The sequence below is a fragment of the Schistocerca cancellata genome, chromosome 3 (genome assembly GCF_023864275.1).
Source record: "Schistocerca cancellata isolate TAMUIC-IGC-003103 chromosome 3, iqSchCanc2.1, whole genome shotgun sequence".
In the NCBI taxonomy this organism is placed as follows: domain Eukaryota; kingdom Metazoa; phylum Arthropoda; class Insecta; order Orthoptera; family Acrididae; genus Schistocerca; species Schistocerca cancellata.
In genome coordinates this window covers 341,976,991-342,004,871 of record NC_064628.1, presented here as the reverse complement: position 1 = coordinate 342,004,871, position 27,881 = coordinate 341,976,991, and the positions used below count along the sequence as shown (strand labels likewise).

The window sequence follows — 27,881 nt, the reverse complement described above, 5'->3', positions numbered from 1 at the left end:
TGAGTTTCATTCTGGTATTAAAAGCTGCAATTACATTCATTCAAAGATAAATTTACTGACTGTTTCAAGTTTGATGAACAGAGTTATTTTGAAAATTCATTCCTTCAGGAACAGTGACTGGTATTAGGCAGCAAAATTACAAGAGATTTCTTTTTTTTTTCGTCTTTTTCAGGCTCCGATCGGTCGCGAAATTAAAAGTATAGTGAAAATTCGAGGGAGCTTTGCGCAGATGTGATGTGCAGTGTCTCTACTGTGCCCATCGATAGCATCGCGTTACACTTTTCAGTTTTGAAGGCACGGAGAGCACGTAAAGATGCCTACAACTGTAGTATCTCCCGGGCAAGTGTGAAGTGTGAGGTGTCATTCGATTACTTCACGCAGAGGGGTTCCGCCGGATTTCATGCAGCCTACATGGAAAATTTTGAAAATTTGTAACAATTTCCTATGGGGCCAAAGTGCTGAGGTCATCGGTCCCTGGGCTTAAACATTTCTTAATCTAATTTACGCTAAGGACAACACACACCCACGCCCGAGGGGGGACTCGAACCGTGGCAAGACGCTCAACACCGCGCGGCCCACCCCACCTGACGTATCTGTTATGCATGACAGCAAAGTGCAGCAGTGGTGCAGAAACTTTCATGCAGAACGTATTGACGTTCATAAAGCAGGCAGCCAAGGAAAGAACAGAGTGTCAATCGATGATCTTGTTCAGCGAGTGGGTCAGGCCATTTGACAAAACTGTCCGTTCACAATTTCAATGTTGAGTGATTCGTTTCCCGAGCATTTTTTCGCAGACAACGAACTGCAAACCAGTGTAGATAATTGGCCGAAAGCAAAAGTGGTTGCTTTCTATGACGGACGTGTTGGAAAGTTGGTACCATGCTGTTACAAATGTATAAATAATTCAAAAGCCAAGATGGCTTGAATACTGTTTACTGGAGTTAACAGTATTCAAGCGATCTTGGCTTTTGAATTATTTATACAACAGTGTTATCGCCCCACAACGCACTATGTGTTCACTGAAAAGAAATGTATAAGTCGGAGCGGCGACAATGAAGAGAAGTAACTGGAAGGTGTAGCTCAATGTTGCGGATAAAACATTCTTGATTTCATTGTGGTTTCCATGATCGGATCTCGGGAAAAAAAACAGCCCTAGTAGTTATTTTAAGAAGGAAAGTTCTCAAGGTGAGTTTTTTCTGGCTCAATGGTAAATATTGGCACTAAGTTTTAGTGTTTGTAATATTAATACGCGAGCATCGAAAATTAAAGCACCGATTTGTAAATTTAATCATATAAGGAAGGCAATGAAACTTATATAATTCGAAAGGTAGTTTACCGTAGATGTACACAAAAGGAGCTCAAGTGTGGACGTAGCTACTACGAGAAGTAAATGGAACTAGGCACACATACAAACACGAGAAAAAGTTTTCTTTGTCTCTCACACTGCTGCCAGCATCTAACCTACATAAGAATAAGGTGCAGTGGTAGAAATGACACACGATAGCAGCAACGTTTCCTGAAATCGTATTCTAGGGTCGTACATGTTTAAATGTTGCAGATTGTTCACTTGCAGTAACACACCCTTATCGGGCAGCTACAATCCCACAACTGCTGGGTCGCTGATGTTGTCAGCAATGGAAAACAAAACGTCATAATAAGGAAGCATACGGGGGCAACACAGATTGTACAAAACGATGTTTATTGGCGTCGTGTTTTCGCTTACTTATGATAGGGTACACGGAACTAATTTGTATTCACTTGCCGTCTTTACCAAAAAACTGAAATAAGTTTCTAATTTTAAATTTAAATAGTTAGGATTTCCCTTATTGTACGGAAACTACGCCTCGAAGAAGAACGCTAACGGGTTGGACTGAGAGACACAATATCTGCGAAGGAAAAGTAATGAGAGTATGTTGACATTGGCAATCATGATTCTATTGTTACGTTAAGAGATATATTGAAATGTGCACTGAACGTAACTACAAAAAATTTTGTGCGTTATTGCAGCGCTTGATGAATTTAGAGGGGAGATTTTTTATTGCAAAAATTTCACATCAGATGTTACTTTACGTGTTACAACGGCATTCGCAATGTGTTGTCATAAGGGAAAAGTTAATTAGCTGCCGTGAACATAAATTTTATTTTTCAACGCACTGTACCAAGGACTCGTTTCAAATGATCGAACAATCAAAGAATTATTTGAATAATACTTGAAGCTACAATGCAGCGTACACACAATTGGTCGAATTTCGACCACAGGCAATACGACTAACATTAATCATTAAAAAAATGGCTCTGAGCACTATGGGACTTAACTTCTGAGGTCATCAGTCCCCTAGAACTTAGAACTACTTAAACCTAACTAACCTAAGAACATCACACACATCCATGCCCGAGGCAGGATTCGAACCTGCGACCGTAGCGTTCGCGCGGTTCCAGACTGAAGCTCATAGAACCGCTCGCCCACTCCGGCCGGCACATTAATTATCAAAAAGATAGTTGAAGGTAAGGTGTGAAGTCAAGTGTTGAATATTGTTTCTGGATAGAACGACCACCTAGATTTTTATTAATAGCTTCAGAATAAGTACGATAGTGTAAGCAGTTCTCAAAGTGTACATTTCATTATTCTTTCCGACACCGTACTTAGATGTTAAGAAAGCCATTCAAGGTTGCAGCAAGGTCAAGCACTTATGAGGAACGACCAGCCACACGAAATAAAAGATGGTAAAAATAGTCTATAGTTTGGAATAGAGCAAAATCATGCAGGGGCGTTATACCATGATCACTCACACAGCTATGCGCATGCTTTCCTGGTTTGACTAACACTCAGGCGCTCTGTCGAAACTCAATTGGCCCTCTAAATCACCTGATATGAATGGCTAGAAAGTATTTGGTACAATGTCGAACAGTGTTTGGAACGTAGCATTGACGCTATTTGGCGGCTTTATGTGATCTGATCATCAATATGTAGCTTCAGCAGGATATGGTATATCTAAAAAATAACTCGTGGATTGTATTCCTTGCCGAATTGGGGTCATTATCTGGTGCATAGGCGGTATTAGTGCAGTGTCTGTTACCGGTCACCAATTCTTTATCCGGTTGCTTACATATCAGCCCCAACAGCCGTTCAGCAGTGTTTTCATTGATTTAGAAGCATCACGGTACTCGCACAACACCAGCCAGTGAAGCTATTCCGCCGAGACAAAACTGGCAGGCCGGGACACGACAGTTTCCCGACGACTTTTTGGCTCAGCGATGCTCCCAGGGGGAGGGCCGGGGGTAGGGGTAGGTGGAGGAGGAGGGTCGCATCTTGCTTCTGGCTTCTCGCTGGACTTCCCGTAGGCATAGGCGGTCCAACGATCGACAATTAACGCTCGAGTACTAACGGAAAGATTTTACATGTTTCAGACAATAAATGTCAACGTTCTTCATATGAATAATAATTTATTCGTGCGCAAGCCCATACTATCGTACCAATGTTTGAGCGATACACAGACTCTCAAACTATTGCTGCCAGCAATAGTATTGAAAAACTAGTAAGGCCGCTTAAAGTGAACAAGCATCAAACCTGTAGGACAGTGGTCGTGAAACTTTTTTGCTCAGTTTCAAGTACCGACAATGTGGCGTGGCACCTCGGGCCGCACATGTACCTATCTTATTATTAATTAGTTGATTCTGGTCACGCGTTGCTTGTGGCTCACTTTGGTGAAAAGGAAATGAAAGAAACGAGGGAGCACACATTTCTAATGCGTAGCCTATGGGAATCTGATAAACGCCCGAAACTTCTTCTCCCCCCTGTCACTGTCCATCACCTCCTTGCCCTCTCTGTCTTCTCCTCCCCCTTTCTCTCCATCTCCTCCCACCCCCTCTCTTGCCTCTCTCTGTCCATACCCTCCTCCCCCTCTACGTCCATCCGCCCCTCCCCCCCTCTCCATCTCCTCCTGTCCCCTCTCCCTGTCTATCTCTTCCTTTCCACTTTCTACTTCATTTTGGCCCCACCCTTCTGTCGATCTCCTCTTGCCCTCCTTTCTCTGACCCTGAGCTTTGTTTATTCTTATTGCAAATTGTGATGCCGTAGTAGTGTTCTAATCATAAACTGATAAGTCATAAATTCGACTTTTCTGTTTGCTAACCACGTTTCACAATTATATATTTTATAAATGTGTTATACAGTCTTAATTACGTTAGCATCATAATATTTGCCGCCCACAACCACCCACTTCCACCCTCCGCGACTGAAGCACCATAGTGCACAATGCGAGACTTTAGGCTTCCATGTATAGACGCCATTGGTCTGCAGTGAGTTGTTTCGGCTACAAAGTGAAATATATGGGCGCGATTGTATGCATGTTGGTGTGTACGTGGTAACTGAGGCAAATGTGTCGACACTGTTCTCAAATTTACGCGAGCAGTTTTTCCTTCCTCATTTTTTCCTGCGGTTATTATAAACAATATTGAGACGGGATGGGCAGAGATCACACCACGCAATTTTTGTCGGCAATGACGTTAGCATTAAAATTTTTACCACACAAAACCACCCACTGCCACCCACCGCGGCCAAAACACCATAGTCCACAATGCGAGATTTAAGACTACTCTCATGAATGAACACAACGGTCTGCAGTGAATAGTTTTGGCTACAAAGTAAAGTAAACGGACACACGTCCCACATAACGTAGTATTTATGAGCCCCCAGTAGCCTACTCATGGTGAACGCGCGATACCTTGGCCGCCGATCCCCAAATCGTTATAAGTCGGCACCATTCGGAACACTCGAGTCGAATGCTTTCGTTTTCAGACTGCGACCATCTGCAGTGACCCCACAGTTGACACGATCAGCACCTGATGAAGGGATAATGTTCATGTAAACAGAGGATTTGTTGGTTGATAACAGTAACTGTTCTTATATTTAAACATACAGTATTATGCTGTATAACAGCCGGCCGGTATGGCCGAGCGGTTATAGGCCCTCCAGCCTGGAACTGCACGACCGTAGCGGTCGCAGGTTCGAATCCTGCCTCGGGCATGGCTGTGTGTGATTTCCTTAGATTAGTTAGGTGAAAAGGTTTCCGACAGGATTATGAGCGCACGGTGGGTATTAACAGACTTTGAACGCGGAATCGTAGCTGGAACTAGACGAATGGAACATTCCGTTCCGGAAATCTTTAGGGAATCCAATATTCCAAGATCTACAGTGTCAAGAGGGTGACGAGAATACCAAATTTCAGGCATTACCTCTCACTGTGGAAAACCCAGAGACCTATGGCCTCTATTTGACAATCGTGAGCAGCGGCGTTTGAGCAAAGTTACCGAAGCTGACAATCATCACTGCGTAAAATAACTACAGATAGCGGACGTACGACGAACGTATCAGTTATGGAACTATGGGACTTAACATCTGAGGTCATCAGTACCCTAGAACTACTTAAACGTAACTAACCTAAGGACATCACACACACCCATGCCCGAGGCAGGATTTGAACCTGCGACCGTAGCAGTCGCGCGGTTCCGGACTGAAGCGCCGAGAACCGCTAGGGCACAGCGGCCGGTAGCAGAAGACCGAGGCGAGTGTCTATGCCAACAGCACAACCATATCAGTTGGAGCTTAGACGACTGGGAAACCCCGATCTGGTCAGATGAGTCACGATTTCAGTTGGTAAGAGCTGTCGGTGGTGTTCGAGTGTGACACAGACCCCACTAAGCCACTGACCTAAGATGCCAACAGGGCATTGTGCAAGATGTTTGCAGCCATTCTTGTTCATCATGGGCGGCCAGTGTGGCCAAGCGGTTCTAGGCGCTTCAGTCTGGAACCGCGCGACCGCTACGGTCGCAGGTTCGAATCCTGCCTCGGGTATGGATGTGTGTGATGTCCTTAGGTTAGTTAGTTAAGTTCCATAGTGCTCAGAGCCATTTGAACCATTTTTGTTCATCATGTTCCCAAACAATGATGAAATTTTTATGGATGACAATGGATCATGTTACCGGGTAACAGTACCTCGCGATTAGTTTGAAGAACATTCTGGAAAATTCGAGCGCATGATTTGGAGACTCAAATCGCATGACATGAATCCTATCCAACAGTTATGGGATATAATCAAGAGGTCAGTGCGTGCACAAAATCCTGCACCAGCAATCCTTTCACTATAATGGATGGCTGTAGAGGCAGCAGGTTCAAAAATGGTTCAAATGCCTCTGAGCACTATGGGACTTAAGATCTCAGGTCATCAGTCCCATAGAACTTACAACTACTTAAACTACTGAAACCTAACTAACCTAAGGACATCACAAACATCCATGCCCGAGGCAGGATTCGAAGCTGCGACCGTAGCGGTCGCGCGGTTCCAGACTGAAGCGCCTAGAACCGCTCGGCCACACCGGCCGGCAGAGGCAGCAGGGTTCAGTATTTCCGCAGGGTAGATCCGACGACTTGTTGAGTCCACGCACGCAACGTCGAGTTGCTGCGCTATGGCGGGAAAAACGAGGTCCGACACGCTATTAGAAGGCATCCCACGTGTTTTGTCACCTCAGTGCGTATCTCGCGTACAGTTCATCAGGAGCTGATTACAGAGGTTAGGAAGCTTACTGACGTGAACAGAGTCTTGGAAAAATTTATGTAGATGTAGCCGTTCGAATGAGAGGGCTGTATGGTTTTATTATTTTTTTACGGAATGAGTAACTGGAGCGTGCTTTATAGCGAGAGTTATGAGGCAGCAATTCCGCACAGCTTGGTGGCAAACGGAGGCAGTGAGTGAGTGCGCGAGGACGATCGGGGAGCACGTGGGAGCGCCGCCGCCTATCGACCTGTGGCGGCAGACACGGGGCAGCCAGCCAGCCGGCCTTATCTCCCTTTTGTGTTGGCGCAGCCGCCGCCGCTGCTGCTGTTGCTTGTTTGTCGCCGGTAGTTTGTCGCGCCGCGCGCCGCAGCGCTTTATCAGGACAGGTAGAGCGCGGGCGGCTGCTCTGCGGTTGCAGGCGCGGAGCTTTGTCAGAGGCGGGCGGCTTTTGCTGTCGGGTCTCACCTGTAATTTTGGCGAGCGTTCTGTGTGTGCCAATTACGTCGCGTCTCTTCGTCCTTTCTATCCACAGAAACGTACAGATATCGTAGCTGCTTTGCTAATGCATTATGCGTGTGCTCATGTAGGCCGTTACGTTACCAGGGCTGACATTTTATCGTAACGAAACTAAATACTTCGTTCGTATTAGTACTGCTGGAGTGTAGCTTATCGATTAACGCGCAGTGTTACGGAACGTTCCACCAAATTAATCCTAATTTCAGCGGAAAGTTTTCAGTTTCTACAGTAAAACGTTTTTTTTTTTTTTTAGCTTCGCCTTAATGCGGGATAAATGAAGTGTCATATAACAAGTATGAGGACTATTCACAAAGTAACTTACGTTTTAGAACTAAAAAAAAATAATGAAAGGAAAGATTTTTTATTAGTTACATCTAAAAAGCACAATGTTCAGATATTTTTAACATAATCACTGTATATAAAAGGCAGTGTCCCGACTGACTGATTTTTCGATGTTCCATCCCTAAGGGCGTGAAATAAGGGAGGAAAGATTTTTAGAAAAATGTCGCTTTTAAGGCAACTTTGTAGCCAGATTTACTGATATTTGATTTCTCGGTCAGAATCAAAGAAACACGTTTCACATTTTTGGAAATCTAACCCCTATGAGGGTGAAATAGTGGGTGAAGGTTTATTTTAAAAATAAATCATTATTAAAGAACTTCTGAAGTATTTTTAAAGCTACGTCTATGAAAATTGGCATTTAACTTTTTAGCTACAAATAAAAAATACATGTTTTAGTGTTTTTGGAAATTCAACCCCTAACGGGGTCAAATAGGAGATGAAATGTTTTATGAAATATTTTATTATAAAATATTTTTGGATGTGTGAAAATTTGAATTTGGCTTCTCTGTTAGAAATAATAAAACACGTTATTTCATTGTTTTTAGAAATTCAACCCCTAAGGCAGTGAAATAGGGGGTGAAATATGTTATGAAAATATTTCATTCCGAAAGAATTTTTAAATCTAAATCTGTCAAACACTTTATTTGGCTTTTCAGTTGGAAATGAAAAAATACGTGCTTCACTGTTTTTGGAAATTAAACTCGCAACGGGTTGTAATAGGGTCAGTCTGATTTACGGACTCAGCATCGACCAGCCCAAACCGCTAATGATAAAAACTTCATATTTGGAAAGGGTGTGGATCTTAGACTGTAGGCATAGTTTAACAACGGACTGTTCAAAATTCCACTGCTAAGGGTATGAAATAGGGGATGAAAAGCTTTTTTAAAATATGTCGCTATTAAGGCAATTCTGAAGCTAGAACTACGAAAATTGGTATTTGGTTTCTCAGTTAGAAATAATAAAGCACCCCTATCGGATGAAATAGTGGCTAAAATTTTATTCTCAAAATAAATAATTATTAAAGAACTATTCTGGCGTGTTTGAAGTTACATCTATGAGTACTGGTATTTGACTTCTGTGTTAGAAAAAAAAATACGTGTTTCAATGTTTTAGAAATTCGTGTGTGTGTATGTCTGTGTGTGTGTTTGGAGCTCGCGGTCGCTCAGCACCAAGTTTATCAGCGCCGCTTGGAAATTCAATCTACTAAGGGAGTGAAATAGGGGATGAAAAATTTTACTAAATTATTTCATTATGAAAGCATTTTTAAAGCTAAAGCTATGAAAATTTGTATTTGGCTTCTCTGTTAGAAATAAAACAAAAGCACTTGTTCAGAGATTTTTGGAAACTGAACCCCTAAGGGGGTTGACTTAAGAGCTGAAAAATTTTAAGAAAATATTTCGTTATGTTAAAAAAAGTTTCAAACTAAATCTTTGGAAACTGGTATTTCAGTTCTTGGTTAGATGTAAAGAAATATATGTTAGGGAATGAAAGTTTCTATGGAAATATCACCACAAGAACGCAAAAGGCGTTTGACATCAGCTAGCAGTAACGCCTTTTGGTCAGAAGTACATTCGGGAAAAACCATGCTTCTAAGGCCTTAATTGGAAGTTTTTGAAGATGTTGCACTTTGTGAACAAATCAAAAGTTCAGCTAAAGAAAACACAATAGATCTGTGCAGACCATACAATCTAAGCGAGCGAAGCAGCCGGCGCTAAGCTAGTCTCCGTGTAAATTAAGACATTTATCACAACGGTCTACCAGCCTGTTAATTTCATCGTCATAAAATATTGCCGCTTGAGACTTCAACTGTGAACGGACGCTGTCTTGCGAACCGAGTCTTCACACGTGACAGAAAGTGGAAACCGCTCGGAACAAGGTCTGGAGCCCACGATGGATGACCAAAATACCCCCAAGCGGCATGGCCTTAGTGCCAGCTGCTTATCGCACGGTCAGCTTTACGTGACTTTCCAGTGTTAGTGAAGCAAACCAGCTCCTCGTTCATGTTCCCGATCATACATATCTACATTTACATGGATACGGTGCAAATCACATTTAAGTGCCTGGCAGGGGGTTCATCGAATCACCTTCACAATTCTCTATTATTCCAATATCGTATACCGCGCGGAAAGAATGATCACCTATATCTTTCCGTACGAGCTCTGATTTCCCTCATTTTATCGTTGTGATCGTTCCTCCCTATGTAGGTCGGTGTCAACAAAATATTTTCGCATTCGGAGGAGAAAGTTGGTGATTGGAATTTCGTGAGAAGATTCCGTCGCAACGAAAAACGCCTTTCTTTTAAGGATTTCCAGCCCAAGTCTTGTATCATTTCTGTGACACTCTCTCCCATATTTCGCGATAATACAAAACGTGCTGCCTTTCTTTGAACTTTTTCGATGTACTCCGTCAGTCCTATCTGGTAAGGATCCCACACCGCGCAGCAGTAATCTAAAAGAGGACGGACAAGCTAAGTCTCCTTAGAATGTCTGTTACATTTTCTAAGTGTCCTGCCAATAAAACGTAGCGTTTGGTTAGCCTTCCCCACAACATTTTCTATGTGTTCTTTCCAATTTAAGTTGTTCGTAATTGTAATACCTAGGTATTTAGTTGAATTTACGGCTTTTAGATTAGACTGATTTATCGTGTAACCGAAGTTTAACGAGTTTCTTTTAGCACTCATGTGGATGACTTCACACTTTTCGTTATTTAGGGTCAACTGCCACTTTTCGCACCATTCAGATGTCTTTTCTAAATAGTTTTGCAGTTTGTTTTTATCTTCTGATGACTTTATTAGTCGATAAACGATAGCGTTATGTAAGGGATCCGTGATCCCACAAACATAGATGCTAGTATCCGACATCCAGATCGATAGTTAACAGGAGTCGATTGTCGAGCGCTGCAGGAGGCAGTGAGACGAGTGTCGAGTGCACAGTAATACTGGAAACCGTCGAGTGAGCGGCAGTAGTGACGAGTGTCGAGTGAGGAGTGGTACTGGAGAGACGGGCAAGAATGCTAGTCGAGTGAGTTGTAAACGGTAAATTCACCGAAGTATGACAAATGAGCGCGTCCCCCTAATCGTTGTGGGGTTGACCCTCATCGATACCGATTCGCGTGTGATATGAAACCAAAAGTGACAAGTGGCGAATTACGTGTTTCGCGTCAATCGCGTCGGCCAGCAACAACGATGGATTGCAGTGAGGATTGTTGTGAATGTTAACCATCATCATTGCGTGTGACGAAGTACTTAAAATCAGCAACCAATAAAAAGATATAACCGTAATTAGACGTGTAAGGCGAAGGTAGCAACTGCCTCAGAATTTGTGTGTTAGTAGAAAATATATATCGCGACCTTTGTGGTCCTTAATAATAGACGAACTTTCAATCATTAACTATTCCGTCTCAGAACAGCCGCACTCGGTTGAAATATCCCCGAAACCACAGCAGGAAAACCGATAGCCTTCATCCTTTAAGCACACGATCATATAATCATAATAATTATGTTTGGCGGCTTCGGTAAATCGCTCAAAAACGGGGGTGTTCCAGTCATCTGCAAACAACCAAAGACGGCTGCTCAGATTGTCTCCCAAATCGTTTATATAGATAAGGAACAGCAAAAGGCCTATAAAACTACCTTGGGGAACGCCTGAAATCACTTCTGTTTTACTTGATGACTTTCCATCATTTACTACGAACTGTGACCTCTCTGACAGGAAATCGCAAATCCAGTCACATAAGTGAGACCATATTCCATAAGCACGCAATTTCACTACGAGCCGCTTGTGTGGTACAATGTCAAAAGCCTTCCGGAAATCCAGAAATACGGAATCGATTTGAAATCCCTTGTCAATAGCACTCAGCACTTCATGTGAATAAAGAGCTAGTTGTGTTTCACAGGAACGATGTTTTCTAAACCCATGTTGCCTGCGTGTCAATAGACCGTTTCCTTCGAGGTAATTCATAATGTTCGAACACATCATACTACTAAAAATGATGCAACGAAGAAGCTTTATAAGTCAAAAATAAATTCCATACGTACGAAATGTCAAGCACAGCTATGAATAAATTCCGAAGGAACGCCAGGTATCTCGGCTAGTGATAAATAAAATCTCAAGTGCTGCGATTTAGGCAACTCTCATCTAATGCAATGAGAGGCGGACGTAAGAGAAAAGGCATCGACGGGACTGCGCTGTGCTCTGTTGTGGTCGTGGTCCTGGAATTGAGAGTTGCCCCATCTGGTCTGCGTCCAATATCGGCGCACGGTCACTATTGAAACGAAATTAAACTAGTGCTCCGTGGTCTCTGCGGCGCCCCCGATTCCCTTTATTAACGCGGCCTGCAGCCAACGCTTAACCGCATGCCTCATCGCAGTTGCCACGTATTGCTAAAGCGATCGGGCGGCTACCATCTCTTCTTTTTCACCGCCCTCATTCTCTGCACGTTATTACGTTGTCGAAGGGAATTAGCGCGCTGATTGCTGCAGAGTGCTCGTGGGAATTTTATATTCAGCAATGGCGGCGGAGAGTCGTTGACTACGAATACCTGCGAGATGTAGTATCCATTTCGACGTCCTTAATTTAATTTATTGAAATTTCATAGCGAATTTATATCTCTATAATTATCGTCGTAAGTCTTGATGACAAAGATGTTATATCGGTGGTGCGAATGCATTTCCCGGCGCTTGTTTTAAATTCATTATTCAGAAAGTCGTTTGGACGAACTGGAGAGAGTGGTACGAATTCTGCATGCTAGTGCTGAAATTACTATTTTACTGAATCGATTATCATCAGATGTTGGATCGTTGACTCACTACGTGAGATTTGAAAAACATAAAACCACACCGTCAGGTCACTATAGTAAAGCGAAAGTAAAAAATTAATCCTTATTTTTTCAGTGTTCAATTAATCCTGCTCTATTGAAGCTGAAATCCTCCAGGTTGTAAGGCCACGACATGTTCCTCTTCAATTTCTTCTAACAAGGGGACTGTACGAACTTCCCCGCACCGACTTGATACATACTGACATGGTGTGTAAGGCACGAGTACCATTTCAATATATGTAACCAGTAAGAGGCTATTCTCAACCGTTTTCAAGAAAACCGAGTTCGAAAATTTTAGGCATGGTCACACACTTTGTAGGGGCGCTAATATTTACAGAGTCCACAGTCGAAGCGCTTAGTTTCATATGCACGTGGTCTCTGGTGTCGCTAACGTTATTCATTGCCACGTAATTCTAACAACAGCATTATCATGACTGTGTAAATTAGCAATGTTCAAAGAGTCACAATTTTTACCCGGAAAAAAGGATAACAATTTTTTCCTAAGGAAATTAGAAATATAAAAGAATATACGAGAACTTTCAATCAAATAAGTACAATCATTTAATTTATATTAATGTATGTACATTTGTGACAAGTATAACGTGAACTCTACGGAAAATTGCACAAATCAAGATGATACTGATGGCAGAAACACAGAAAACAATAATTCTTACCACATGCAGCATATGCAGTGAACACCATAAGCTGTTATAATGGGTACTTACTTCTGAAACTTCACAGAAATATCCGATTTTCCAGGGTAAAGATTAAGAAAATAATTCATTAGATATTGATAATCTGCGCAGGTAAAGATTAATAAAACAATAAATGATTCATTAGATGTTGATAAATCTGCACAGTTGTAATAAACCAACTTATAGAATTAAGCGTCAATAAAAAAGTATCAGCAGCGAGATTCGATTCAGAGACTTCCCACATAAGCAACTATGCACTTACTCGGTCGGCTGCGAAGTCCCTAAATACTAGCAACCGTGCAAAGTACCGGGTGATCAAAAAGTCAGTATAAATTTGAAAACTTAATAAACCACGGAATAATGTAGATAGAGAGGTACAAATTGACACACATGCTTGGAATGACATGGGGTTTAATTAGAACAAAAAAAAAAAATACAAAAGTTCAAAAAATGTCCGACAGATGGCGCTTCATCTTATCAGAATAGCAATAATTAGCATAACAAAATAAGACAAAGCAAAGATGATGTTCTTTACAGGAAATGCTCAATATGTCCACCATCATTCCTCAACAATAGATGTAGTCGAGGAATAATGTTTTGAACAGCACTGCAAAGCATGTCCGGAGTTATGGTGAGGCATTGGCGACGGATGTTGTCTTTCAGCATCCCTAGAGATGTCGGTCGATCACGATACACTTGCGACTTCAAGTAACCCCAAAGCCAATAATCGCACTGACTGAGGTCTGGGGACCTGGGAGGCCAAGCATGACGAAAGTGGCACGACGCGCGAAAAAGATCTTTCTCGCATCATTTTCTGAACTGTGTTTTTTTTTGGTTCTAATAAAACCCCATGTCATTCCAAGCATGTGTGTCAATTTTTATCTCTCTATCTACATTATTCCGTGGTTTATTAAGTTTTCAAATTTATACTGACTTTTTAATCATCCGGTATGTAATAATGCCTAAAATTTTCAAACACTGTTTTCTCGAAAACGTTTGGGAGTTGCGGCTTCTTGTTTATATACACGGTGTGACGGATATAAGTGTAAATATTTTTCTATATGGTTTCTGAATAGGTGCAGACATCAGTGTGTTTGTTGTTTCTTCCCTGTGTCGAACAGTCTTTCCACAAACACGTCACAAACTTTACTACCTGATGTTTACTGCATGGCCTTAACTGCATCGCTAAGTGGACTACACCTGTCAGAATAGACTTGCACCTATTACACCATGTATAGTGAAGTTCGGGTCGTGCCCTACACACCTTGTCAATATGAATCACATCTATGAGGAGAAGTTCGTACAGTCTCCTCGAAAGTGATACACGTTTTGACCGCTCTGAAATCTCATGTTCACTCACAAAAAGGATTCTTCCCGCACTTATTCTGAAGAAGTGGGGTTAGTGGTAAAGTTCTTGTAGCTGTTATTGGTGAGCCATTGTCACTGCACAGATGGGGAAACAGATAGAGCCGGGGGGGGGGGGGGGGGGAGAATTTTTTTGAAAGTAACACAGCGAGAGCCGACCGGTGTGGGCGAGCGGTTCTAGGCGCTTCAGTCTGGAACCGCAAGACCGCTACGGTCGCGGGTCCGAATCCTGCCTCGGGCATGGATGTGTGTGATGTCCGTAGGTTAGTTAGGTTTAACTAGTTCTAAGTTCTAGGGGACTGATGACCACAGCAGTTAAGTCCCATAGTGCTCAGAGCCAACACAGCGAGATTCTGGCATCACGAGTGCAGACTTAGGACGTTCTGCTTCAATTCTAGTAACTATCATTTCACCTTATCAGGTTCTCACAGATGAACCATTTCTAATTTTAACCCATGACAGTTTTTCAGAATACTTGGTTTCATAGTAAGATACTGACTTCGTCTTTAACGGCATAAATGGATGATGATAGTAGCGTGTGGTATACGCACTCCCACTGTAAATGGTTCTTAGTTGAAATATAAATGCCAACATTATAAGATGACACATAACATGTGTAAGTTAAGAAGTATGATTGTATCACTGTTTGCCCATAACTATGAGTAATTATAATTTTACATACAGTTGAACATGAACATAGTAACCCTAAAGTGATGTCATGACCAGTAGAGGTCTGATGACTTGTAAAACAGTCCGCTCTTAATGCTGTTGTTTTGTATATGTAATTTTTAAAAAGTATTTTAATTCGAAAAGTGCAACCGAAGATGGTAGTCCCGAAACTGATAATGCAATAAAGAAATTGAAAGCAAAGGCTGCAGCCAGAGGATAACATGTTTATAATTTCAACTCAACACACTACAGCGTTCCCGCCCTCCATAACCAGGGAAAGCTTAAACATTTATCAAAATATTATTGTCGTAGCTCAGAGGTGGCTTACTGGTCGTTGTTTGTATTCCCCGCTCACGGTGTGTTTACATCCTTGATGGAGGGAAGCCATGAAGCTGGAAGTCTATAGTCGTCTTCTCTATTGAAGTTACATTCGTTCTTGGAAATCCCAAACCGCTTCTCGTCATTTCCTTCTATGCATGTTTATTTCCCTGGCCAGCACACATACAATGCTGAAGGCAATGTTTTGGAAGTGGTTATCTTAACGTTCTGTTATCGCAGATTTCAAGCTACGTTATAACCGCGTACGGCGTTCGTGCTCGCTAAAAGTTCTTTTAGTAGCCTTTCCCGGTCCCCTATGTACACTACTATAGCCACATGTCACCTTCTCTACTGAAGTTACATTCGTTCTTGGAAATCCCAAACCGCTTCTGGTCATTTCCTTGTATGCATGTTTATTTTATTTATTTAAATCGAACAAGAAGCGTTAAGTAACGCACCACTAAAAGCTTATTTGAATAGGTTTCGAGCCACTGACGTATGTGAGAACCTATTCCGTATGCTTGAAACTTTGTTAATAGTCTGCAGTGCGGCACTGCGTCAAATGCTTTCCAGATATCTAAGAAGGTTGAATCCGCCTGTTGCATTTCATCCATAGTTCGCGAGAAAAGGGTAAGCGGAGTTTCGCGATGCTTTCTAAACCCGTACTGATTTTTGGACAGAAGTTTTTATCTCTCAAGGAAATTTATTGAATTCGAACACAGAATATGCTCAAGAATCATGCAGCAAACCGACGTTAAGGACATTATTTTGTATTTTTCCAGGTCCGTCCTTTTATCCCTTAAATATACGAAAGTCACTTTTTTTTTCTAGTCGCTTCGGTTTTCTCACAGGGCGAGAGGTTAGCGATAAATGCAAGATAATTATGGGGCCAATACCGACGACTATTCTCTGTAAAACTGATTTGGATTCCATTAGGACCTGGCGACTCAATTATTTTCCACTCTTCCAACGCCAGGGATGCCTACTTCTATGTTCTCCGGACGGGAGTTTGCGCTGCAGTCAAACGGTGGTATGTCGTACGATCCTCCTAGGTGAATGACTTTTTTAAACTTCAGCTTTCCGTTTGCTGTATTCAACTGCCACATCACCCTGCTTTGCGACTGACTGACTGACTGGTGGATAGCGTAAGTCTTAAGAACTGTAAGCACTACATCCCATCCCATTTCCTTGATGGCTCCATTCCGGTGGCGGGACTTCCTTCCATGTACTTCCGCAACGAGCGCCATTATACTAGCATTTGTTACTGACGTCGACCTTGAAGACGGGAACGTATTCAGTAATTTTCTGTAAGAATATTTAGAGTATTTTCTGTAGTATGAGTCTTTTTATTTTTTAAAAGAATCTCGTGTTATTTGGAAACTGGAAGGCAAGAATCGTGACTTTTGGTGCTCCACTTTGTGTTTCATTATATCTGTTACTCTGAGCTGAGGAGGTGGACTCTTCTTGAGACCTTGACGCAGGTGAGGAAGTTGTCGCAGGGTGCATCAAACCGGTCAGAGGGTTGACGAAAAAGAATCCGGCTAAGTGCGAGTAGGTTTCAAGCACCGATTGTTCCGTACAAACTTAATTATATATATATATATATATATATATATATATATATATATATATATATATATATATATATGAGCGATGGTGATTAGGTAGCTAGTAACTTCACGACATGTCTGTGTGTACAGTCGTGAAGAGACGTGTGTATAAAAATATATGAAGTGCCGATATGAGAGTTCATCATGAAGGTGTTTCTATTATTTTGCTTTAAGTCGAGTCAGAAAGCTTGTATTATATTTTCTGATTATATTTTAAAATTCCTCAATTCATTATTGGCCCACCTAGTGCTGGTTGAGAGCTTTTGCCACCACAGCGATACGTACCAACCGTTTCTCCCCTCCATTTTAATGTGTTATGCTGCCTACAATTTTATCCATCCCCCTATATGCCTAATTTAGTCAATTAATAGATGACAATCAAGGGCAGCCCCACAAAAAGCCTAGCACGTTCTACATGTAAAGGTACGGTTTTCTGTTTGCCGTACAGCCGTACAGCTTTTAAATGGCGGCGTTGTGGTGAGTCTTCAAGTTTCTTGAAAGCTGTAAGAGACACGTGACGTTCAGCGTCTAAAATGCGACGGTCTTGTGAATGTTCTAATGGACCTGCGTCTCTCAGGGCTGCTTGATGTTTTGCATCCAAGTTCCGGCGGACATGAGACTGCTATGGGGCTTGTTGGATTCGAGTAACTTTCGCAGCTTGATTTATCTTGGGCAACAAACAAACAATGTCCGAAGAGACCTTGAAGGCCCAAAGGTACTGACTGACCGCCGTGTCATCCTCAGCCCTTTGGCGTCACCAGATGCTGATATGGAGAGTCACGAGGTCAGCACACCGCTCTCCCGGCCGTTGACAGTTTTCGTGACCGAGTCCGCTACTTCTGAATGAAGTAGCTCCTCAGTTAGAATCATAAGAGCTGTGTGCAACCCGCTTACCAACAGCACTCGGCAGATCCGGACGGTGGCCCATCCAAGTGCTAGCGACGCCCGTCAGGGCTTAACTTCGGTGATCTGGAGGGAACCGGTGTTACCACTGCGGTGAGGCCGTTGGCACGATTTCTCTTGGAACTGTACCCTAATCAGACTTACGTTTGCGAGGTTTATAGTAATAACTTTTAATATGGTTCTCCGGCTTACCGTCCGCTTTTATTGTTGTATCCCCACCAAAACTCTGCACCTGTGCCAGGTGGTGTAGAAACTCACAATCGTAAACCACGCGAACAATAACACTGTATTTGCCTTGTCACAGAATAATCTAAAGACACTAAGAGTTGCCGACTATCGCACCAGCGTCATCTGCTTGCCAGTCACGTATACCACACTTGAAAGTGTTAATAATATTCTAAAAGACAAAACTTGTTAAAGTAACCTATGGTCTTCCTCAGGCTTCAAGCTATTTCCAAACCAAATACCATCAAAATCAGTTCAGCATTAGAGTTGTGAAAACATAACAGAGTGAGTTACTTTCGCAATTAATAATACTGGTATTAGTATGGAAGTAAGGATTAAAAATGTCGGAAACTGAATAAACATCGTATTGATTACGTTGAATCATATTACATAGAACATATCAACCAATTAAAGCACTTTCACAAATAAGATAAAGTTCAAAAGTCAAAGAGTAAGTAGCTTTGTCAAGGAGTAATTATTGTTCCTTATTTCGGGTCATATTCTTCAAATCAATAAAGATGTTGCACTACAGACTTTCTAAAGTAGCCTGTGTTCTTCCTCAGCGTTCAGTCTGTCTAAATACTAAATTTTATCAAAATCGGTTCAGCGATTTAGTCATTATAGCGTAACAGACAGACTTACTTCCTCATTTATAATGTTACTGTGGAAATAAGGATAATTCATCCATCCAGGGAATGAGAATTTCGACGATTTTTGCCTGTTATAGGTATCGATATTGGATATGTGACATAAATGGCCGTATCTTTTAACTGCATTGACTTAGATGCTTCAGTTTTTTACACTGTCAAGGGACCGTAGAGTTTAGCAAGTGGCATACACTTCAACTTCATGCATCTACCCCTGATAAAACGGGGTCTTAACAGAAGGACGGACAGACAGACACAATCGGATATCAAACGACAAAAAATTTTTTGTCAAGTGATATTATTACAAAGTAAAAGTTTCCGGTTTTTTCCGTTGATTGTGCTGTGATACCTTGCTTCGTGCCGTATTTCATGTATTTGACACAAATTTCAATACGATACACCTACACGTTCCTGAGAAACAGCGTTTTTGACAGTCGGACAGACAGGCAAGAAAGTGATCCTACAAGGATTCTGTTTATACCTATAGAGATATGAAACCCTGTAAACGACTGCATGCAGCAGCCGATTGGAACAGACGTATTTGTATGTTAATATCGACAATGAGCTTATTTAGTACAAATGTGCTAGACACCTTGCAAAAACTAAAAGCTAGCCAGTAAGAGGATCCATGAGTTGCTTATGCAGAACAAAAGTTAGGCACCTGAATCACGGACTGTTACAGTTAATTTCAGAAAGTTAAATAACAGAATCATGTAAAACAGCTCTCAAGTGGAATGATCTGAAAAGGAACTGAACTTAAGAAAAAAAAATGTTTAAGACCTCATGTCATTCTTAAATTTTTGTGCTACTGTACAAATAAATCATACAAAAATTACATGCGAGTCGTGAGTTGGGCAACAGGCAACCTTAAACAGAAAAGCTTAATTATCAAGAAGTGTTCAGGCAAAAGAAACAAGGACAGTATACGATCGGTGAAGAAGTGATCATACTTTTTATGTAAGTCCTCCCTTTTCCGCATAACAGGACTGGTTTTGAGAGCAACTAGCATTGTGTAGCCAGTCAAAACACACACAGAAAAATGAAGTGTGTACAAACGATTGAAACGGTTAGAAGATTGTTACGATCTGCAAAAGACTCGCAGATTATCAGTGCCTAGCGCAAAAACTGACAAATGAGTCATAGCGTTAATATAATGTAATGTAAAGCGTGAAACTAGCCGAAAATATTGAACATCTGTTGGCTAAATGACCATCAATCGGCCATTGATTTCTGTCAAAATCACGAAAAGTCCTGGAGACCCTGTCTGGATCAATTTGACGTGGAAGGACACGGATATTAAATACCAGACTGAGATTTAAGGGATGAATACTAAGAAAATTTCATTCGCCTATAAGCTGTCTTAAGCCCTTACGAACTGACTCTCTAACAATTTCTGTGTGTTGGTTGGCATAGTGAGAACACAACAAAGGCGGGGTGGAGAAGAAGAAATGGGGATTCGAATAAGAGCTGATCTATTTGTGACGGAGATTATTAGCCGTCAAGAGATCTTAAAAATTCTTAGTGATGTACAGTGAGAAACACAAAACGAAGACCTTGTACTACGTGGTAGACATTCTCTCAACTTCCGACAGGTCACGTCCCTATACATATCAACTCCTAGTATATACAATTCACATAATGACTAAGATAGTATAATTGGAGCTATACGTTTGGCACAGATGGATGTTAAGTACCATTCTTCTCGTGAGCAATCGCGACTGGAACAAAATGGTTCAAATGGCTCTGAGCACTATGGGACTCAACATCTGAGGTCATCAGTCCCCTAGAACTTAGAACTACTTAAACCTAACTAACCTAAGGACATCACACACATCCATGGCCGAGGCTCGATTCGAACCTGCGACCGTAGCAGTCACGCGGTTCCGGACTGAAGTGCGAATGGAACAGGAGCGGGAAAATGCACTGTATATCCTCCAATAGACGCGGCACGGTACCACTCACAGCAGTGATGCATATGTAGATATGACAAATGGACACTATATATAGTTCAAGAAACTAAAAAGAGCTATTTCAAGTTCAAAATGTTTTTCATTATAATGAAATTAGGAATGCGGAAATAGAGTTGCGTATCGTGTGTACAGTTACTTTTTGTTGCTCTACTCTAGAAACTTTTCGTGCCCGCCAACCTTATTTGCTTTCCATTTTCGCAATTTTCATTTTTAGTACATTTCTTTCTTCGTCCTCAAAATTAAGATGCCATGTTATAAAAAATGTAATCGGTAATGGAAAAACTTAAAAGAAACATATTGTGAAATCCACACTGAAATGATCTTCTGCTGACAGTTATCTTCCTGCCTTAAAAAAGAAAACTGTATCAGAGCGGGGGAAGAAACAAGGTTGGCTTATGTGAGATCGTGTTTTGGACAGAAGGGGATGTGCACGAAGGATATACAGTAGCCATTAGCACCTTAGAATAACAACGAAGAAAATAAGACAAATGCGGTTTATTCACAGAAAGGAAAGATATAAATGTATGTCATGTGAAAACCTGAATGTAAGCATTAATCTAGAAACTTAGCCTGTTCCGCGGTACTGCTTTTTGGTAGTCAACAACTGTGTCATCACAATTAATGCCGCTTACAATCTCATCTTCAATTTGAAATACAGATAATATCTTCCTCACATAGCAGTAAGTCGGATATAATTTTTAATTCTTTTTAAATAAGCAAACGACCTATCCGGTGAATAATTAGATACTGCCGTTGATAGATGCATTCTGAGCCCAACCGTAATGTTTTCATATAATTTGATCGGTTATTTTTCTTGCCCGAAAAGCAAAAGTTTTTCTGTCTAGGTTTATTTCATCTTTGCTCATAGCATGTTCCAAGTGGAGTGCAAGGGTTGTACATTCGCTTTCTCTGTACATTGCCTGGATAGCCTGAACCATTTTAGTCGTTGTCTACGTTCATCCACATAAAGCTTTGTAAGCTTAGGCATTTTGCATACTCCAAATCTGGCACTATCATCCCTTTCACATTCAGCAATTCGTGTCCTATTTTGTGCAACACTTATCTCCCTAACGTTGCTCATCGAACTGGGTAGACTACGTTTAAAAAAAGCATTATCTAACAAGGGTAGAGATGGCAACAGACAACGAAGGCATGATAAACTTGTACGCGAGCCAATGAGAAATAATTACACACTAGTGTGATAAATGCGATTGCAAGTTTTCTCGGCGTATTACAGCCAAGGATGATGGGTAAGAAAGTCACCGAAACGTTGCGACAAGGCGACGCCACCCCTCGGCCGATCACCCGAGAAGAGTTCATAAACTATACAGCAGTTGCAACAAGCAACATAAATAATCGCCCTCCCTAATGCAACTATAGCGACTGTGCTTATGACTGCTGGTTTGCTTTCCACGTTTCCAAATTACATACAGGTTTTGTTGTGACGGTATCTACAGAAAACACGCCTATCAAAGTCTCTAGGCGGCCCCTTTCCGCTCGGCGCCCTAAATCCGGTCGGGTCTATTTTCACTAATCGAAAATGCGGCCATGATCACAATTCTACATATGTAAGTCTGCAGGCTTTCGTGGCCGTTGTCACTGAAGTTAAAATTCTCTGGGTTATTAGGCCACGTCATGTTTCTTCTAAAATGTTTGACACACAGTGTTCTAGCAGTAGTGGACCCCAAAAGATCCTGAGGACGACCCCAGCAGAGGGGTCGAAATGTCGAACATTTTAGAAGAAACATGACGCGGCCTAATAACCCAGAAGATTTTAACTTTAGTCACAATTCTACATAATCACGTAGTTTTCCAGCCCTTACACTTTTGAAGAAACACAAGATTTCTGAGGTGTCTTTTGGTGTTTGTTACTTTGGGAAAGAAACAAGAAATTTCGGTGGGAATCCGCTTGCTGTAGAGCAGTGTGCTACGCCGTGTTGCCTCGCCACAGGCGCGAGGCAGCGAGCGGGTTTATCCCAGCTACAGGCACGCCTGACGTGGAGACCGCAGCTGCGTTTGCGACACGCATTACCAATTGAGCCGGCCGCGGGCTTAACTGCGCCATTTGTCTGCCGGCCGCTTCCATCACCGCCCGCGCGATATGATCCCCCGGACCCCCTTTCTGCTCGTCCGCTGACAGCCGCGTTTCCACCGACTGCACGTTGTACGTCACACAACGGCCGCGAGTAGACACGGCGCATAAACGTAACACGCTTCTGGCAATTCACCGGCTTTGTATTCTTCTTCGGTAGATTTCTGTCACAATTAAAAGTGTGTTTTCCAGGTTGTCGTGTTACTGTTTGAGTTCAGAACTGAGCCAGCCGCAGGCTAGTTTAATAAAATCCCCGCAACAGGTTTTTCTCTAAGACAAAGAGAAATTTATTTCGAAGCTGGAACAGTCTTTAAATGACGCCAACCTTAACAGTTGAATATGTTTCTGGTAATCTACAAAAAGAGGCTGTCCTCTGTCAACAAAAAGGGAACAGATTTTAGTCAGACTGGGGCACTATAAACTGAGGATGTACCACAGGGTTCCTCTCTGGGGCCACTGCTTTTGTTACTGTATATCTATAATTTTCCTCTAAAGGTGGCAGATGATTCAAAATTTTTGTTTCCATATGACAACTCGTGTCAAAAATGTGGAATGACTGAGGAAATGAGATTTTAACTCGTACCTTACAGAAAAATTATTTCAACTTGAATTAATAAATAAATGGTTACTAGAAAAATGTATTTTTAATGTACCGCGTTTTTATATCGGACTAAGAAGTATAGTATCTCCTAGCGCCCTATGTACTCCTAACGCCACACAGATAATCCCGAAAATATGTGCTTGTGAATTTTTAATAGCTATGCAAATACTTGCAAGATTAAAAAAAAAACCATGGCACATGCAGTAATAACTGATGTATCAATAGTTCATCTCCTTACTATTTCACCCTTACTAACTGATGCATGAATAGTTCGTCCCCATACTATTTTCCATTGAATGCTCACCACTTTTTTCGTTTTAAGTGTTACAAGTATTTTCACCACTGCAAATTTGCAGAACTGCCTGTATGGAGTTGGGAGTCTGTTGGAATTAGTAGAAATTGTAATATACTTCTCAGTCCGATTTAAAAACGTGATGTATTAAAAATTCATTTCTATTTAAAAAAATTATTTTCTGCTTTTTAGTTTTCTATTTGTGAAATTTTTCGATCGCTTTCAAACAACCTGATGACAATACAACGAAGAGGTGTGGTAAATTTTAGGTTTATGTAAATTTTTCTTTGTATGAGTCAACCAATATATTGCTTCTTACGTATATCTCGCGAAAAGATCTTGAAGGTAAAAATGAGACACATTTGAGCTCACGCGGAGGCTTGCGAGGAATAGTTCTTCCAGCGAACTATTCGCAACTGAAACAGGAAAGGGGTCAAATGGCAGTGGCACGCAAATTACACTCCCCCACAAGACTTGAAAGTGAGTTAAAACCCCATTGTCATCCAGTTCTGTGCTATGTTTAAAGTATAGGGTGTCTAGCATATCGGGAATTTGGTTTAATATCATTTACAAAATTCGTACCGTGCAGACAGTGACTTAATAAAAACGTGGTAAACAAGCGAAGGCGAACTTTTTACACGTAGGTTGGAAATTAAATAGTGGCAACACTGCTTTGGAGACACTGTGCAATGGAATCTACTATTGTCACTGATAGCCCACGTTGTTGACATACCTACCCTACCTTCGAACAAATGGACTCGCCCGTCCCACGTCACCGGCGTTCGCATAATCGAGGGAAAAACAGTCACTTGTGAGCGAGCGGTCTAACGTAACGGTGTCACTATGTTTTCGAAACAGGAACAACAGAGTTGGATCAAGATCGAACGTGCCAGAGGTCGTTCAGCACGACAGTCTCATCAAGGTCTTCAAGAGCTTTGCGAAGGAAGCGGCGACACTTTCTGCGCAACCCACTCATCATTTTGCACGACAATGCGAGGGCGCATACAGCGCAAGCTGTGGCTGCTCTGTTCCGTCGATGGGACTGGGAAGTACTGTAACATACACCATACTCCTTGTCCTTGTGACTTTGATTTGATTCTGAAGATGAAGGAACCACTTCGTGGCATTCGCTTCAGAACTGTTCCAGAGATTCGACAGACAGTAGACAGCTCCATTCGCACCATCAACAGGACAGGCTCTGATAACGGTATACTACGCCTTCCACATCGCTGGCAACGAGTTCTACAAAACGCTGAGTACTACTTTGAAGGACAGTAACACGTGCAAACATGTAACTCTTTTGTATTGGTTGTGAATAAATAGTTGCCACTATTTAAGTTCCAACCCTCGTATTATTAGGAATGACGATAGATGAAAACCTCTCTTGGAAGTACGACATTCAAAGTCTAGTGAGAAACAAAATGCTGCTACCTTGACTATATGAATAATCACCATTGTCTCTAATACTGGAACCGAAAAGCTTGATTATGTTGAATGGTTTCACACTGTTACATTTTGGGGCAGCTCTGTACATTCACAAGTAATCTTCTCACGTCAGTCCAGAAAAGGACAGTGGGAACAATTCGCGGCGTCAGTGCGTAACTTGAAGCGTTTCGGAATTCTAACTCTGCCGTCTCTGTACATATGTTCCGTCATCGCATTTGTAATGAATAATATGCCCTCGTTCAATAGCAACCTGTCACATTCTCTCAGTGAACACAGGGCCCTAAACGATTTGCACTTAGGTAACACTTCTTTAATAACACTACAGAAAGCTGTGTACTATTTTGTAAGTCTCATTTTCAACAGAATTTCAGTAGAACCGAAAAATCTAGAGCGTAATCCTTAAATGTTGAACTCTTACGTTAAAAGATTTATTTGCAGAACAGTCAATGCATTCTGTGGCTGATTCCCTCGGAATAGTTTAGAGTTTTTCTTCACAACACGTTATTTATTTTTGAATTTTTGTAGTCTCCTTTAACGGCCACCCTAAGTGGCCGAGCGGTTCTAGGCGCTACAGTCTGGAACGGCGCGACCGCTACGGTCGCAGGTTCGAGTCCTGCCTCGGGCATGGATGTGTGTGATGTCCTTAGTTTAGTTAGGTTTAAGTAGTTATAATTTCTAGGGGACTGATGACCACAGCAGTTAAGTCCCATAGTGCTCAGAGCCATTTGAACCATTCCTTTAACGGTTTTTATTTTCTTACTACGTATCTGTGAATTACGTAGTAACTCTTATCATGTACAAAACTCTTTGCCTCAAATGATGCCACTAGCCCTGAAGATAAAATACATTATACTGATGAAACCGATGTATCCAGAATGAAATTTGTTCTGTGCGTCACAACGGACTATATAATTAAACATCCTGTTAATTTTAACTGTCTCGAATACGCATTTAGTTTATATGGCACAGGCAGTTTTACTATGCGAGAAAGATTCGTGTTAAGGTTTTTGTGCCTTGCAATGCTCTAGCGTTTACACTGATATACGTTGAGTAACGTATTTAATTAGTTAATTAATTAAAATGTGCACTGCTACACAGAAACTACAACTAAAATTACAAAAATGAAGTTATGTGCGCCAACTACCTGGAGTGGAACTGCACACGTTTCAGGACCACTTTTTTTTTTTTTTTTACATTAGATGCAGCTGGGAAAGCGTGAATGTCATATATTGTTTCAGTCGACAGATTTAATTGAAAAGCTTCTATTTTATTTTGATGCGGCGGACGTGAGTTTTCTTTTCTGAAGGTCTTTTTCTCAGAGCATCAGTTACACCAAGTGCCCAAAATTATTGGTTGTGTACACGATATTCCAGTCTCTATGTTATGCCGGAAATGCATATCCTCCTATTTCCATCTATTGTACTATAATTTTTTTCCTTATTTTGTTAGCTGAAGATATGACGTTTCTGTGTCTTTCTATATTGTAATTACTATTTGTATATATATATATATATATTTAAGTATTTATGTCGATGTATAATTGGTTTGTTTTGTAAATATTATTTGTATTTTTACGCTGGGTCTGACCTAGGGAAAACTATGCTATCGAACGATTACATCGATAGGTCGTGTGGAGGACCAAAGGGTTTAGGATCTTTGGTAGTGTTAACTCTGCCGCATGGTGCGCGGGCAGAACAGGGTCTGGCTGGGGTAGGGCGGTGGAGCAGGTGTGTTGTGTGACGCACCCGCGAGTTGCCGCGCTTTCAGGGTTTGGCAGCACGTAATTGCGCTCGACTTCCTATGATAGTTTCTGACACGGTGCCGCGGACGGGAAGCATTAGCTGGCGCACATCAAGAGCCCGTTTCGCCTGGTGACAGTGTTGAGAAGAAGGCGCGCCAACATCCAGCTTCTGCAACAGCGACGGCCGACAATGAGTGACTGTCGCCACCTCCTCGACCGACGACTTCAAACCTTCAATCAACCAACAAGGAATACTGGAAGCACTTAAAGTTTGATAACTGTATGGCAGACCTCAGCTTTTCAAACTGTTTCAAAATTACAGCAACGTAGCATGAACCTTTGTTGCTCATTGTCCCAATTGCATTACCAAGCAGGGTCCCTTCCTTTTCCGGAATGAACCCGAGTGTCGTTGAAATTCAAACGCCAGCATTTAAGTAATATCATTCTATTTCACTGCTTTAATTTGAAAGTTCAGTTAAAGTATTCATAGCTGGCTACAATATTTAGATTACACAAGCTCAAATTAAGAGCGCGAGTTTTGTTACCATATTTTAGCTTACCTGTGACTGCAGCTCAGCTTGGTACGTACTAAATTTTACTATTGTTGATTGTTCAAAATCATTTAATTCAAGTTCAAAGTTAAATCTCTTATTTCTAAATTGCGTTGATTCAAGTAGCTTTTGAAATGATTGTTGAGGTAGCCCAAGACTAACCTTATTTTATTGAATTTCGTAGTGCTTCAGAAACAAAATTCAATATTAATTTCAGTCACTAAATTAACTTTCAATTTTCTGGTTTTATTAATTCTTTTGCTAAATTAAGTCAGAGTGTAGCGAAATTTATTACTTCTGACAAACATTCAGTTTTCACACAACACGTGTCAACCTTCAGCTTTTAGTGCTAATTACATGTGCACTGACCTTTCTTTTTCAGTTATTATAGTAGTTGTCCATGGGAATGGCGACCGTAATTTTCCCCAAATCTCAAATATCTAATTAACGCCAATTAATTGTTAACGTAACGACCGCCCATTTACTTTCATTATTAACTTTACCCCTTTTCAAAATTAATTTCCAACAA

General features: G+C 41.4%; 1 protein-coding gene across 1 annotated transcript in view; it reads right to left on the bottom strand.

Annotated features, from left to right (window-relative positions):
• LOC126176298 (uncharacterized) overlaps window positions 1-22,830 on the bottom strand; it is a 370,925-nt gene extending 348,095 nt beyond the window's left edge. Inside the window, exons 1-2 of the mRNA XM_049923448.1 lie at window positions 22,662-22,830; window positions 6,816-7,019 (exon numbers count right to left, since the gene is read on the bottom strand). Coding sequence (XP_049779405.1) covers window positions 6,816-7,019; window positions 22,662-22,830 — 373 coding nt within the window. The remainder of the gene's footprint in view (window positions 1-6,815; window positions 7,020-22,661) is intronic.
• Window positions 22,831-27,881: the final 5,051 nt, after the last annotated feature.